At 51.4% G+C, this 16,252-nt stretch overlaps 1 protein-coding gene across 1 annotated transcript in view; it reads right to left on the minus strand.

Annotated features, from left to right (window-relative positions):
• odad2 (outer dynein arm docking complex subunit 2) overlaps positions 1-16,252 on the minus strand; it is a 178,544-nt gene that overhangs the window by 36,743 nt on the left and 125,549 nt on the right. The window contains exon 16 of the mRNA XM_060938718.1: positions 99-213. Coding sequence (XP_060794701.1) covers positions 99-213 — 115 coding nt within the window. The remainder of the gene's footprint in view (positions 1-98; positions 214-16,252) is intronic.

Here is a 16,252-nt window from a genome sequence, read left to right on the forward strand (position 1 = left end):
TTTGCCTTCAATACTGTATGCAACGAGCACAAAATTTTCCATAATATTAGATAATAACTGTGTGTGAGGACAATAAAACACACTTGACATGACTGTACCTTTGCATTCTCTATACAGGGACAGATTGCCCAAGCAGCACTGGCCTGGACCACGGGGTTCGGGTTCTTCAGCAAGGACCAGAGCAGACGCACTCCATCCAAACGATCGATGATCCTGAGGGTGAGAGGAAGATTGGGTGTGTGAGAGAAAGCACAGCACTTTGTTGCAAAGTGCAGCCGTATGAAGAAGGAGACAAGTGTGTAAAAACAGTGTGATGTTTATTAAAGGTGCTTTGTTCACACACGGCCCTGGCTCTTTGAACGGGAAACAAACAGCGGCTCGGACCGTTCCACGCAACAATATTCCGGCCAATCAGCAACAGCTGGTGGGGCGATCATGGTCGTGCAGAGGACAGGGGAAAAGGTGGAGGAAAGCGAGGCAGTCGCTGGACAATAAACTGGACTACATCCGACTCCAGCAGACTACTCATCAGGCGATTATTCAGCTAGACGGACTCACCTCGTTTCATGAAAACAGAAATGTCTCTCATCGCTTTATTCATACTAGGACTGTGTGCGTTCAAGTTTCTGACTGCAAAGTTGAATTCTGGGCAAAATGTTCTATTTCTGTGACTGTTGACGTTTCGAGATGTTGCGCTGCTACACACACACCCCGTGTATCCTGTGTGAGAATTTTTTTTTAATCTCGGAAAAACAAAGTGTCCTGCATTTTACGATTCCGGAGATTGTCGAAGCAAGTGAACAGCAATATCACATGACCACCGTGGGGCACGTTTGACCTACTTTTAACCAAAACAAGTCGGCGTGGGCAAACATGTCAGACTCTGCCCTCCCACCAGCTAAAAGCCAGCAGAAAAGAAAAGGAAAGTAGGAAAGCGAATCAGCTAAAAAGTGCGCCAGAAGTGATGGACAGCCAAAAAAAAAAAAATTTTTCATGAAGGGACAGATCGACCGCTAGAATCAACTGAAGGATGAAACAGGAGCGAAATCTGACGAAGAATTTGCAGCGCTTGTCTCGGATCGGTGAGTCAGAGTATGGAGTTTTACACCTAATGTTCTGATCTTACTGAAGGCCAATTTATGCTGACAACGCAGTCCTCGCAGACGGTGTCGCAGATAGCGTCTGCGTAGCCCCCCCACCTTCGCAGACGCTCTGCGCACACCTCCCCAAAATTGTGACCACCGCAGAAGCCTCGCAGACAGCGTCGCAGACAAGAGGGCTCTGATTGGTCCACTCTACATCCGCCGTACACGCACTTCCGCTTCCCTACTTTCCCGGTTTGGTTTGTTTTCACGACCGCCATTTTTAAAAACACGAGCGAAGATGGAGCAGCACGAAGAGCGGTTGATCGAGGAAGTGAGGAAGTACGTACATCTATACGACTCCAGTTCTAGTCATTATAAGTAACCGGAGGATAAACACTCCACTAACCACACCCACCAACTACTCCTAGCGATTTCGTGACTTCGCGCCCCCTTGCGTTGTAACGGTGAATAACATCGCGCACGCCTATTACTCCCCGCTCAACGATAAATTACAACTGTCTGCGAAAAGCTATCTGCGAAAGCCTTGTCGCAAAAGCATGCAGAGGCCTTGAGAAAGAAACGAGAACACAAAAGCAGTCGCAGAGAACGTATATATACGTCCTTTGTTTCACGGATCTATTTGTGAATGACGATCACAAATTACACCCCTGCGACTCAAAACTCTCCGAGGTCGATACAGAGTCACGATGCTTTCCGCGTGTCGCCATCTTGGTGTGACGCAGTTCCATAGTTATGCTAATTAGTTAAAGCTCCTTGTTTTTGTAGGGCCGTACTGTTCACTTCAAGGGGGAGCAAAACGGTCCCAAAACGGAGAAAAGTGATCCTCAAGGCATCTAAACGATCACATCTCGTCCACGTGATATTGTTCTTGCGGGGCAGAGGAAAATGCCATGCACAATAAAAACATTTCGGATGAACTTTGCAATCAGCATCTTTAACGGTTTCATTTTAACAGATTTTTTTTTTTTACTTTAACTGTTGCCCTATTTAGTAATTATTGTACAGTCTTGCGATGTTTGCACATGTGCACTTTACGTAGTCTGGTGTATTCTCACTCGGGTACGGTTGAAATGACAAAGCCGCTTGGTATTTGTTCGTACAACAGTTGCAAAGGGTTTTATAGCCACATAGAACTAAAAACACAAATTTGCTACGACAGTGGCGTGATTTGGATTGATGCATGAATCGAAATGCTATGCTCAGTAACATTACCATCCTTGTTAGCTTCGCGATAAACCTACGGTCCTCTCTTCACTCACTGTAGTTTTTATAAAGCAACCTAAACAACTACCTTTTTATTGTTTGAATGACGTGTTATCGTCATGTTTTACATTATAAAGTTTGTTTTGGGGCGGCACGGTGGTGGAGCGTTTAGCACCGTGGCCTCACAGCAAGAAGGTTCTGGGTTTGAGCCCCGTGGCCGGCGAGGGCCTTTCTGTGCGGAGTTTGCATGTTCTCCCCGTGTCCGCGTGGGTTTCCTCCGGGTGCTCCGGTTTCCCCCACAGTCCAAAGACATGCAGGTTAGGTTAACTGGTGACTCTAAATTGAGCGTAGGTGTGAATGTGAATGGTTGTCTGTGTCTATGTGTCAGCCCTGTGATGACCTGGCGACTTGTCCAGGGTGTACCCCGCCTTTCGCCCGTAGTCAGCTGGGATAGGCTCCAGCTTGCCTGCGACCCTGCACAGGATGAGCGGCTACAGAAAATGGATGGATGGATGGATGGATGGATGGATGTTTTGCTTCAGCTATGAAAAAGAAATTCACTGGATTCCACCGTGTTTCTCTTTTGGTCAGCTAGGCTAGTTGTCAGCATCATTGCCTTGGCGATGCACATCCACAAATTTGGAGCTTCTAAAGTGGCACTGAAGGGAGGTGTGTACTTGTTTGCCTGTTTAGAAAGACTGAACAAAACGTGAAACCAGACCTCCTCACACTCTGAATCATGCAGGAAAGAGGAATTTGTGACACTTGGAGTCTTTTATTCAATAAAAGGAGCTCTGATGGCTTTCCCGTCACAGATTCATACACTGCTATAGAACAGGACAAGACACATGATCAGTGTCTCACCTGACTAAAAGCCACCCCACAGGAAATTTGTTCCCATTAGGAGATCCGTTTAGATATTTATAGCTACAGCAGGCCACGGACAAACATGCACACAGACGGCTTGCTGGGCAACTCAGATCTCGTTGCCTACACACAGGAGGGAAAAAAAACTCAGGGAAGGTCCTCTTTCCAAATCAAACAGCCGTACAGACAAGCCTCTCTATATTTCACTGGTTTGCTTTAAACGCAGGCTGTATTTCACACAGCGGACACCGCTCTACTGAAGGCCGTAGTCAGGCTATGGGAAGCTGAGCAGAATGGCTCCTCAGTGCGGCCTGTTTGTTAAATATAAATAACACGTAACCTGTTTCCCATGTGTGTGTCGACCGACAAGGCCGACATTCAATGCTGTCATGATTGCTAAACCACTCTGTGATTGGGGGGTTCTTTTGCGCCTGTGGACTTGGGGTCCTGTACTGGGCAGAGAGAATCCAGAGACTCGCTTCGCCTCTGCAACTTATAAATCACCCCCTGAGTCATGATAACAAATAAAGCCCTGAGGGAGCCCTGAGTGGAGCACTGAGTGGAGCGCTGAGGGGAGCCCTGAGTGGAGGCCTGAGGGGAGCGCTGAGGGGAGCCCTGAGTGGAGCGCTGAGGGGAGCCCTGAGGAGAGCGCTGAGTGGAGCCCTGAGGGAGCACTGAGTGGAGCCCTGAGGGGAGCGCTGAGGGGAGCCCTGAGGAGAGCGCTGAGTGGAGCCCTGAGGGAGCGCTGAGTGGAGCGCTGAGTGGAGCGCTGAGTGGAGCCCTGAGGGGAGCGCTGAGGGGAGCCCTGAGGGGAGCCCTGAGGGGAGCGCTGAGGGGAGCCCTGAGGGGAGCGCTGAGTGGAGCCCTGAGGGGAGCCCTGAGGGGAGCGCTGAGGGGAGGCTTGAGGGAGCCCTGAGTGGAGCGCTGAATGGAGCCCTGAGTGGAGCCTTGAGGGAGCCCTGAGTGGAGCCTTGAGGGAGCCCTGAGTGGAGCCTTGAGGACGCCCTGAGGGGAGCGCTGAGTGGAGCCCTGAGGAGATCCTTGAGGGAGCCCTGAGGGGAGCGCTGAGTGGAGCCCTGAGTGGAGGCCTGAGGGGAGCCCTGAGTGGAGCGCTGAGTGGAGGCTTGAGGGAGCCCTGAGGGGAGTGCTGAGTGGAGCCTTGAGGAAGCCCTGAGGGGAGCGCTGAGTGGAGCCCTGAGGGGATCCTTGAGGGAGCCCTGAGGGGAGCGCTGAGTGGAGCCCTGAGGGGATCCTTGAGGGAGCCCTGAGGGGAGCGCTGAGTGGAGCCCTGAGGGGATCCTTGAGGGAGCCCTGAGGAGAGTGCTGAGGGGAGCCCTGAGTGGAGGGCTGAGGGGATCCTTGAGGGAGCCCTGAGGGGAGCACTGAGTGGAACCCTGAGGGGAGCGCTGAGGGGAGCCCTGAGTGGAGCGCTGAGGGAAGCGCTAAATCCCTGCATTTACAGCACCGAGTTGGGTACGATGAGATCTCAACAGGTTTAATGGGCTGTGTAGGTGAAAAAAGCCAAGACAACGTGAAGGATTTACAAACATGGAGGACAGCGAGTCTGGAAGGTGTGCGGATTTACCTGAGGAGTTACAGGACATGAGATTTATAGGCATGCTCCATTTAAGTGCAAAATATTTACATGAATTTTTAAAACTGCATTTTAATGCAACCTTTAAAGCACAAAGTCTTCCGTACGCGGCAATTTATAATAATTTGCAAAAAAGTTGAGGAAGAGAAGTCATGGTAAGGGGAGTGAACACCGACCGCCTCTCTCTCTCAGTGCGGACACCAGCCTCCTCTCTCTCTCTCTCTCTCTCTCTCAGTACGGACACCAGCCTCCTCTGTCTCTCTCTCTCTCAGTGCGGACACCAGCCTCCTCTCTCTCTCTCTCTCTCTCTCAGTACGGACACCAGCCTCCTCTCTCTCTCTCTTTCAGTGCTGACACCAACACCAGCCTCCTCTCTCTCTCTCTTTCAGTGCTGACACCAACACCAGCCTCCTCTCTCTCTCTCTCTCTCTCAGTGTGGACACCAGCCTCCTCTCTCTCTCTCTCTCTCTCTCTCTCAGTGCAGACACCAGCCTCCTCTCTCTCTCTCTCTCTCAGTGCGGACACCAGCCTCCTCTCTCTCTCTCTCTCTCTCTCTCTCTCTCTCAGTGTGGACACCAGCCTCCTCTCTCTCTCTCTCTCTCTCTCTCTCAGTGCGGACACCAGCCTCCTCTCTCTCTCTCTCTCAGTGCGGACACCAGCCTCCTCTCTCTCTCTCTCTCTCTCTCTCTCTCAGTGCGGACACCAGCCTCCTCTCTCTCTCTCAGTGCGGACACCAGCCTCCTCTCTCTCTCTCAGTGCGGACACCAGCCTCCTCTCTCTCTCTCAGTGCTGACACCAACACCAGCCTCCTCTCTCTCTCTTTCAGTGCTGACACCAACACCAGCCTCCTCTCTCTCTCTCTTTCAGTGCTGACACCAACACCAGCCTCCTCTCTCTCTCTCTCTCTCTCAGTGTGGACACCAGCCTCCTCTCTCTCTCTCTCTCTCTCTCAGTGCGGACACCAGCCTCCTCTCTCTCTCTCTCTCAGTGCGGACACCAGCCTCCTCTCTCTCTCTCTCTCAGTGCGGACACCAGCCTCCTCTCTCTCTCTCTCTCTCTCAGTGCGGACACCAGCCTCCTCTCTCTCTCTCTCTCAGTGCGGACACCAGCCTCCTCTCTCTCTCTCTCTCAGTGCGGACACCAGCCTCCTCTCTCTCTCTCAGTGCGGACACCAGCCTCCTCTCTCTCTCTCTCTCAGTGCGGACACCAGCCTCCTCTCTCTCTCTCAGTGCGGACACCAGCCTCCTCTCTCTCTCTCAGTGCGGACACCAGCCTCCTCTCTCTCTCTCTCTCTTTCAGTGCTGACACCAACACCGGCCTCCTCTCTCTCTCTCTCTCTCTCTCAGTGCGGACACCAGCCGCCTCTCTCTCTCTCTCTCTCTCTCTCTCTCTTTACTTTAACTTTAACCTGGTACAACATGTACAGGGACCGACCCACTCTCGTGGTCATACTCTTGACCTCGTCATCACAAAGGGTCTTACTGTTTCTTATACTGTTGTTGACCTGGCCTTATCCGATCATTTCTGTGTTTTCTTTGAAGTTTCTATGTCTCCTCACATTCAGAATAGCTCAACAACTATAGGTAGGAGGGTCATAAACGACAACACGTGTTCTTTTTGAGCAAGCTCTCTCACAGAACTCAACCAAAATGTCAGACTCTGTAGATGATTTACTGGAATTTTTTAATTTAAATATGACCCAAATTATGGATGATATTGCTCCATTCAAAATCAAAAGAGTCAATGATAAGCAGAAAGCACCATGGAAGCAGTACCCGGCTGTTAAACTGCTAAAGAGAGAATGTAGAAAGACTGAAAGAAAATGGCACAAATCTAAACTTCACATCCATTATCAAATCCATAAAGAGATGCTTTGTAATTATAATTATGAAATTCGTAAAGCAAGACAGTCTTTCTTCTCCAACATCATCAGCAGGAATATGAACAATGCCCGTGTGCTATTTTCAACAGTAGAGAAGCTAACTAATCCCTCACCACAATTAGCACCTGAACTTCTATCAGTTAATAAATGCAATGAGTTTGCATCTTTTTTCAAAGGTAAAATTTCTCATAATATATCTCAGTTGCAAAAAATTGAAAAACTGCAATCACCAATGACACAGATAGATAACTTCAACACAATGTCAGAATTTTGTTTAATTGATTATGAGACTCTTGAAAAAACTGTACAAAATCTCAGTTCTTCAACATCTGAACTGGACATTCTGCCCACCAACTTTTTTAAGTCTGTTCTTCATCTTATAATTACAGATGTGCTTCAAATTATAAATACATCCTTGGAGACTGGTGTTGTTCCTGTGTCCCTGAAAAAAGCTGTTGTAAAGCCCCTTCTTAAAAAAAATAATCTGGATCCTTCAGTGTTAAATAACTACAGGCCAATATCAAATCTACCATTCATCGGGAAAATCCTGGAAAAAATTGTCTTCAATCAATTAACTGCCTTATTGATATCAAACAGCCGTTTTGATAATTTTCAGTCAGGATTTCATGCCAATCATAGCACTGAAACAGCGCTGATTAAAGTTATAAATGACATATGTCTGAATACTGATGCAGGCAAAACATCGGTCCTGGTATTACTGGACCTCAGTGCAGCTTTTGATACTGTTGATCACAACATACTGCTATATCGACTTGAACACTGGGTTGGATTGACTGGTAAAGTTATCAATTGGTTAAAATCATACTTAAAAGATAGAAGCTTCTTTGTTACCCTGGGAAATTGTTCCTCAACGTCAATGCCCTTGACCTGTGGTGTCCCCCAGGGGTCGATTCTTGGACCATTACTTTTCAACCTTTATATGCTCCCACTTGGGCAAATTATCAATAAAAATTCAATTTTGTATCACTGCTATGCAGATGATACCCAAATTTATTTTGCTCTATCACCTAATGATTATGCCCCCCTTGAATGTCTCTACCAGAGCATCGATCAAATCAATAGCTGGATGTCACAAAATTTTCTTCAGTTGAACACAGATAAAACAGAAGTAATTCTATTTGGAAAAAAAGATGAAAGACTCAGGATTACCACTATTCTTGACACAAAAGGGATTAAAACTAAAGAAATGGTTAAAAATCTTGGTGTTTTCATTGACAGCGAGCTAAACTTTGACAGTCACATGAAAGCAATCACTAAAACGGCATTTTATCACCTAAAAAACATTTCCAAACTAAGAGGACTTATGTCAAAAAATGATCTGGAAAAACTAATACATGCCTTCCTCTCTAGTAGGGTTGATTACTGCAATGGCCTTTTCACAGGCCTGCCAAAAAAGACCATCAAACGACTTCAGCTGGTTCAAAATGCAGCGGCGAGGGTTCTCACACGAACAAAAAGAACAGAGCACATTACTCCAATTCTAAGGTCCCTTCACTGGCTTCCAGTAAGCTACAGAATTGACTTTAAAGTATTGCTGCTGTGGGGGCGTCGTGGCTCAGGTGGATAAGGCGCCATACCATAAATCTGGGGACCCAGGTTCGATTCCGACCCGAGGTCATTTCCCGATCCCTCCCCGTCTCTCTCTCCCACTTATTTCCTGTCTCTACACTGTCCTATCCAATAAAGGTGAAAAAAGCCCAAAAAATATCTTTAAAAAAAAAAAGTATTGCTGCTGGTGTATAAATCTCTAAATGGTACAGCGCCCAATTACCTCTCTGATATGTTGCAGCGGCCTAACCCAATCAGATCTACCAGATCGCAACAGAAAAATTTACTATTAAAACCACTTGTTAAAACAAAGTGTGGTGAAGCAGCTTTTAGCTACTATGCAATGCAGCTTTGGAACCAACTGCCAGAGGACATTAAAAATGCTCCTGCTGTTGGCAGCTAAAAAAATCTAGGTTAAAGACCAAGCTGTTCTCAGATGCTTTCTGTTAAATAATTAATATTTTTACATTTTTTATAATCTTTACTTTCTCTGCATGTTTTAAATTTACTTTAACTTTATTCTATTTTATTCTGCTGGTTTCTTTTTCTCCTTTTTCTTTTTGGCATTTGATTATTTTATTTCTACTATTGTTTAATTCTTATTTTCTTTTAATTCTTTTAATTAATTGTTTTAGATTAAAAATAAAATTATTTTATGTAATTTTATTTCTCTATTGTTTACTGTTTTTGTTTTTGCTTCTGTAAAGCACATTGAACTGCCATTGTGTATGAAATGTGCTATATAAATAAACTTGCCTTGCCTTTCTCTCTCAGTGTGGACACCAGCCTCCTCTCTCTCTCTCTCTCAGTGTGGACACCAGCCTCCTCTCTCTCTCTCTCTCAGTGTGGACACCAGCCTCCTCTCTCTCTCTCTCTCTCTCTCTCTAAGTGCGGACACCAGCCTCCTCTCTCTCTCTCTCTCTCTCTCTCAGTGTGGACACCAGCCTCCTCTCTCTCTCTCTCTCTCTCTCTCTCTCTCAGTGTGGACACCAGCCTCCTCTCTCTCTCTCAGTGTGGACACCAGCCTCCTCTCTCTCTCTCAGTGTGGACACCAGCCTCCTCTCTCTCTCTCTCTCTCTCTCTCTCTCAGTGTGGACACCAGCCTCCTCTCTCTCTCTCAGTGCGGACACCAGCCTCCTCTCTCTCTCTCTCTCAGTGTGGACACCAGCCTCCTCTCTCTCTCTCTCTCTTTAAGTGCGGACACCAGCCTCCTCTCTCTCTCTCAGTGTGGACACCAGCCTCCTCTCTCTCTCTCTCTCTCTCTCAGTGTGGACACCAGCCTCCTCTCTCTCTCTCAGTGTGGACACCAGCCTCCTCTCTCTCTCTCAGTGCGGACACCAGCCTCCTCTCTCTCTCTCAGTGTGGACACCAGCCTCCTCTCTCTCTCTCAGTGCGGACACCAGCCTCCTCTCTCTCTCTCTCTCTCTCTCTCTCTAAGTGCGGACACCAGCCTCCTCTCTCTCTCTCTCTCTCTCTCTCAGTGTGGACACCAGCCTCCTCTCTCTCTCTCAGTGCGGACACCAGCCTCCTCTCTCTCTCTCAGTGTGGACACCAGCCTCCTCTCTCTCTCTCTCAGTGTGGACACCAGCCTCCTCTCTCTCTCTCTCTCTCTCAGTGCGGACACCAGCCTCCTCTCTCTCTCTCTCTCTCTCTCTCTCTCAGTGTGGACACCAGCCTCCTCTCTCTCTCTCTCTCTCTCTCTCAGTGCAGACACCAGCCTCCTCTCTCTCTCTCTCTCTCTCTCTCTCAGTGTGGACACCAGCCTCCTCTCGCTCTCTATCTCTCTCTCTCAGTGCGGACACCAGCCTCCTCTCGCTCTCTCTCTCTCTCAGTGCAGACACCAGCCTCCTCTCTCTCTCTCTCTCTCTCTCTCTCTCAGTGTGGACACCAGCCTCCTCTCTCTCTCTCTCTCTCTCAGTGCGGACACCAGCCTCCTCTCTCTCTCTCTCTCTCTCTCTCAGTGTGGACACCAGCCTCCTCTCTCTCTCTCTCTCTCTCTCTCTCAGTGCAGACACCAGCCTCCTCTCTCTCTCTCTCTCTCTCTCTCTCTCAGTGTGGACACCAGCCTCCTCTCGCTCTCTATCTCTCTCTCTCAGTGCGGACACCAGCCTCCTCTCGCTCTCTCTCTCTCTCAGTGCAGACACCAGCCTCCTCTCTCTCTCTCTCTCTCTCTCTCTCTCTCTCTCTCTCTCTCTCAGTGCGGACACCAGCCTCCTCTCTCTCTCTTTCTCTCTCTCTCTCTCTCTCTCTCTCAGTGCGGACACCAGCCTCCTCTCTCTCTCTCTCTCTCTCTCTCTCAGTGCGGACACCAGCCTCCTCTCTCTAACTCTCTCTCTCTCTCTCAGTGCGGACACCAGCCTCCTCTCTCTCTCTCAGTGCGGACACCAGCCTCCTCTCTCTCTCTCTCTCTCTCTCTCTCTCAGTGCGGACACCAGCCTCCTCTCTCTCTCTCTCAGTGTGGACACCAGCCTCCTCTCTCTCTCTCTCTCTCTCAGTGCGGACACCAGCCTCCTCTCTCTCTCTCAGTGCGGACACCAGCCTCCTCTCTCACTCTCTCTCAGTGCGGACACCAGCCTCCTCTCTCTCTCTCTCTCTCTCTCAGTGCGGACACCAGCCTCCTCTCTCACTCTCTCTCTCTCAGTGCGGACACCAGCCTCCTCTCTCACTCTCTCTCTCTCTCTCAGTGCGGACACCAGCCTCCTCTCTCACTCTCTCTCTCTCTCTCAGTGTGGACACCAGCCTCCTCTCTCTCTCTCACTCTCTCTCAGTGCGGACACCAGCCTCCTCTCTCTCTCTCTCTCTAAGTGCGGACACCAGCCTCCTCTCTCTCTCTCAGTGTGGACACCAGCCTCCTCTCTCTCTCTCAGTTTGGACACCAGCCTCCTCTCTCTCTCTCAGTTTGGACACCAGCCTCCTCTCTCTCTCTCTCTCTCTCTCTCTCTCAGTGTGGACACCAGCCTCCTCTCTCTCTCTCTCTGTGTGGACACCAGCCTCCTCTCTCTCTCTCTCTCTCTCAGTGTGGACACCAGCCTCCTCTCTCTCTCTCTCTCTCTCTCTCTCTCTCTCAGTGTGGACACCAGCCTCCTCTCTCTCTCTCTCAGTGTGGACACCAGCCTCCTCTCTCTCTCTCTCTCTCTCTCTCTCTCAGTGCGGACACCAGCCTCCTCTCTCTCTCTCTCTCTCTCAGTGCGGACACCAGCCTCCTCTCTCTCTCTCTCTCTCAGTGTGGACACCAGCCTCCTCTCTCTCTCTCTCTCTCTCTCTCTGTGTGGACACCAGCCTCCTCTCTCTCTCTCTCTCTCTGTGTGGACACCAGCCTCCTCTCTCTCTCTCTCTCTCTCTCTCTCAGTGTGGACACCAGCCTCCTCTCTCTCTCTCTCAGTGTGGACACCAGCCTCCTCTCTCTCTCTCTCTCTCTCAGTGCGGACACCAGCCTCCTCTCTCTCTCTCTCTCTCTCTCTCTCAGTGTGGACACCAGCCTCCTCTCTCTCTCTCTCTCTCTCTCAGTGCAGACACCAGCCTCCTCTCTCTCTCTCTCTCTCTCTCTCTCTCTCTCTCAGTGTGGACACCAGCCTCCTCTCGCTCTCTATCTCTCTCTCTCAGTGCGGACACCAGCCTCCTCTCGCTCTCTCTCTCTCTCAGTGCAGACACCAGCCTCCTCTCTCTCTCTCTCTCTCTCTCTCTCTCTCTCTCAGTGCGGACACCAGCCTCCTCTCTCTCTCTTTCTCTCTCTCTCTCTCTCTCTCAGTGCGGACACCAGCCTCCTCTCTCTCTCTCTCTCTCTCTCTCTCTCAGTGCGGACACCAGCCTCCTCTCTCTAACTCTCTCTCTCTCTCTCAGTGCGGACACCAGCCTCCTCTCTCTCTCTCAGTGCGGACACCAGCCTCCTCTCTCTCTCTCTCTCTCTCTCTCTCTCTCTCAGTGTGGACACCAGCCTCCTCTCTCTCTCTCTCAGTGTGGACACCAGCCTCCTCTCTCTCTCTCTCTCTCTCAGTGCGGACACCAGCCTCCTCTCTCTCTCTCAGTGCGGACACCAGCCTCCTCTCTCACTCTCTCTCAGTGTGGACACCAGCCTCCTCTCTCTCTCTCTCTCTCTCTCAGTGCGGACACCAGCCTCCTCTCTCACTCTCTCTCTCTCAGTGCGGACACCAGCCTCCTCTCTCACTCTCTCTCTCTCTCTCAGTGCGGACACCAGCCTCCTCTCTCACTCTCTCTCTCTCTCTCAGTGTGGACACCAGCCTCCTCTCTCTCTCTCACTCTCTCTCAGTGCGGACACCAGCCTCCTCTCTCTCTCTCTCTCTAAGTGCGGACACCAGCCTCCTCTCTCTCTCTCAGTGTGGACACCAGCCTCCTCTCTCTCTCTCAGTTTGGACACCAGCCTCCTCTCTCTCTCTCAGTTTGGACACCAGCCTCCTCTCTCTCTCTCTCTCTCTCTCTCTCTCAGTGTGGACACCAGCCTCCTCTCTCTCTCTCTCTGTGTGGACACCAGCCTCCTCTCTCTCTCTCTCTCTCTCAGTGTGGACACCAGCCTCCTCTCTCTCTCTCTCTCTCTCTCTCTCTCTCAGTGTGGACACCAGCCTCCTCTCTCTCTCTCTCTCAGTGTGGACACCAGCCTCCTCTCTCTCTCTCTCTCTCTCTCTCTCTCAGTGCGGACACCAGCCTCCTCTCTCTCTCTCTCTCTCTCAGTGCGGACACCAGCCTCCTCTCTCTCTCTCTCTCTCAGTGTGGACACCAGCCTCCTCTCTCTCTCTCTCTCTCTCTCTCTCTGTGTGGACACCAGCCTCCTCTCTCTCTCTCTCTCTCTGTGTGGACACCAGCCTCCTCTCTCTCTCTCTCTCTCTCTCTCTCTCAGTGTGGACACCAGCCTCCTCTCTCTCTCTCTCTCTCTCAGTGCAGACACCAGCCTCCTCTCTCTCTCTCTCTCTCTCTCTCAGTGCGGACACCAGCCTCCTCTCTCTATCTCTCTCTCTCTCTCTCTCAGTGCGGACACCAGCCTCCTCTCTCTATCTCTCTCTCTCAGTGCGGACACCAGCCTCCTCTCGCTCTCTATCTCTCTCTCAGTACGGACACCAGCCTCCTCTCTCTCTCTCAGTGTGGACACCAGCCTCCTCTCTCTCTCTCACTCAGTGTGGACACCAGCCTCCTCTCACTCTCTCTCTCTCTCTCTCAGTGCGGACACCAGCCTCCTCTCTCTCTCTCTCTCTCTCTCTCTCTCTCAGTGCGGACACCAGCCTCCTTTCTCTCTCTCTCTCTCTCTCTCAGTGCAGACACCAGCATCCTCTCGCTCTCTATCTCTCTCTCAGTACGGACACCAGCCTCCTCTCTCTCTCTCTCTCTCTCTCTCAGTGTGGACACCAGCCTCCTCTCTCTCTCTCTCTCTCTCTCACTGCGGACACCAGCCTCCTCTCTCTCTCTCCAAGTGCGGACACCAGCCTCCTCTCTCTCTCTCAGTGCGGACACCAGCCTCCTCTCTCTCTCTCAGTGCGGACACCAGCCTCCTCTCTCTCTCTCTTTCAGTGCGGACACCAACACCAGCTTCCTCTCACTCTCTCTCTCTCAGTGCAGACACCAGCCTCCTCTCTCTCTCTCAGTGCAGACACCAGCCTCCTCTCTCTCTCTCAGTGCGGACACCAGCCTCCTCACTCTCTCTCTCTCAGTGCGGACACCAGCCTCCTCACTCTCTCTCTCTCAGTGCAGACACCAGCCTCCTCTCTCTCTCTCTCTCTCTCAGTGTGGACACCAGCCTCCTCTCGCTCTCTATCTCTCTCTCTCAGTGCGGACACCAGCCTCCTCTCGCTCTCTCTCTCTCTCAGTGCAGACACCAGCCTCCTCTCTCTCTCTCTCTCTCTCTCTCTCTCTCAGTGCGGACACCAGCCTCCTCTCTCTTTCTCTCTCTCTCTCTCTCTCTCAGTGCGGACACCAGCCTCCTCTCTCTCTCTCTCTCTCTCAGTGCGGACACCAGCCTCCTCTCTCTAACTCTCTCTCTCTCTCTCTCAGTGCGGACACCAGCCTCCTCTCTCTCTCTCAGTGCGGACACCAGCCTCCTCTCTCTCTCTCTCTCTCTCTCTCTCTCTCTCTGTGTGGACACCAGCCTCCTCTCTCTCTCTCTCTCTCTCTCTCTCTCAGTGCGGACACCAGCCTCCTCTCTCTCTCTCGTTCTCTAAGTACGGACACCAGCCTCCTCTCTCTCTCTCTCTCAGTGCGGACACCAGCCTCCTCTCTCTCTCTCTCAGTGTGGACACCAGCCTCCTCTCTCTCTCTCGTTCTCTAAGTGCGGACACCAGCCTCCTCTCTCTCTCTCTCAGTGCGGACACCAGCCTCCTCTCTCTCTCTCTCAGTGCGGACACCAGCCTCCTCTCTCTCTCTCTCTCTCTCAGTGCGGACACCAGCCTCCTCTCTCTCTCTCAGTGTGGACACCAGCCTCCTCTCTCTCTCTCTCTCTCTCTCTCTCTCTCTCAGTGCGGACACCAGCCTCCTCTCTCTCTCTCTCTCTCTAAGTGCGGACACCAGCCTCCTCTCTCTCTCTCTCAGTGTGGACACCAGCCTCCTCTCTCTCTCTCTCTCTCTCAGTGCGGACACCAGCCTCCTCTCTCTCTCTCTTTCAGTGCGGACACCAACACCAGCTTCCCCTCTCTCTCTCTCTCTCTCTCTCTCTCTCTCTCAGTGCGGACACCAGCCTCCTCTCTCTCTCTCAGTGCGGACACCAGCCTCCTCTCTCTCTCTCTCTCTCTCAGTGCGGACACCAGCCTCCTCTCTCTCTCTCAGTGTGGACACCAGCCTCCTCTCTCTCTCTCTCTCTCTCTCTCTCTCTCTCAGTGCGGACACCAGCCTCCTCTCTCTCTCTCTCTCTCTAAGTGCGGACACCAGCCTCCTCTCTCTCTCTCTCAGTGTGGACACCAGCCTCCTCTCTCTCTCTCTCTCTCTCAGTGCGGACACCAGCCTCCTCTCTCTCTCTCTTTCAGTGCGGACACCAACACCAGCTTCCCCTCTCTCTCTCTCTCTCTCTCTCTCTCTCTCTCAGTGCAGACACCAGCCTCCTCTCTCTCTCTCTCTCTCTCAGTGCGGACACCAGCCTCCTCTCTCTCTCTCTCTCTCTCTCTCTAAGTGCGGACACCAGCCTCCTCTCTCTCTCTCTTTCTCTAAGTGCGGACACCAGCCTCCTCTCTCTCTCTCTTTCTCTAAGTGCGGACACCAGGCTCCTCTCTCTCTCTCAGTGCAGACACCAGCCTCCTCTCTCTCTCTCTCTCAGTGCGGACACCAGCCTCCTCTCTCTCTCTCTCTCTCTCTCTCAGTGCAGACACCAGCCTCCTCTCTCTCTCTCACTCTCTCTCAGTGTGGACACCAGCCTCCTCTCTCTCTCTCTCTCTCTCAGTGCGGACACCAGCCTCCTCTCTCTCTCTCTCTCTCTTTCAGTGCGGACACCAACACCAGCTTCCTCTCTCTCTCTCTCTCTCTCTCTCTCAGTGTGGACACCGGCCTCCTCTCTCTCTCTCTCTCTCTCAGTGCCGACACCAACACCAGCCTCCTCTCTCTCTCTCTCTCTCTCTCTTTCAGTGCGGACACCAGCCTCCTCTCTCTCTCTCTCTCTCTCTGTGTGGACACCAGCCTCCTCTCTCTCTCTCTCTCTCTCTCTGTGCGGACACGAGCCTCCTCTCTCTCTTTCTCTAAGTTCGGACACCAGCCTCCTCTCTCTCTCTCTCTCTTTCTCTAAGTGCGGACACCAGCCTCCTCTCTCTCTCTCTCTCTCTCTCTAAGTGCGGACACCAGCCTCCTCTCTCTCTCTCTCTCTCTCTCTCTCTCTCTCTCAGTGTGGACACCAGCCTCCTCTCTCTCTCTCTCTCTCTCTCTCAGTGCGGACACCAGCCTCCTCTCTCTCTCTCTCTCTCTCTCTCTCTCTCTAAGTGCAGACACCAGCCTCCTCTCTCTCTCTCTCTCTCTCTCTCTCTCTAAGTGCGGACACCAGCCTCCTCTCTCTCTCTCTCTCTCTCTCTCTCAGTGCGGACACCAGCCTCCTCTCTCTCTCTCTAAGTG

The sequence above is a fragment of the Neoarius graeffei genome, chromosome 14 (assembly GCF_027579695.1).
Source record: "Neoarius graeffei isolate fNeoGra1 chromosome 14, fNeoGra1.pri, whole genome shotgun sequence".
NCBI lineage: Eukaryota > Metazoa > Chordata > Actinopteri > Siluriformes > Ariidae > Neoarius > Neoarius graeffei.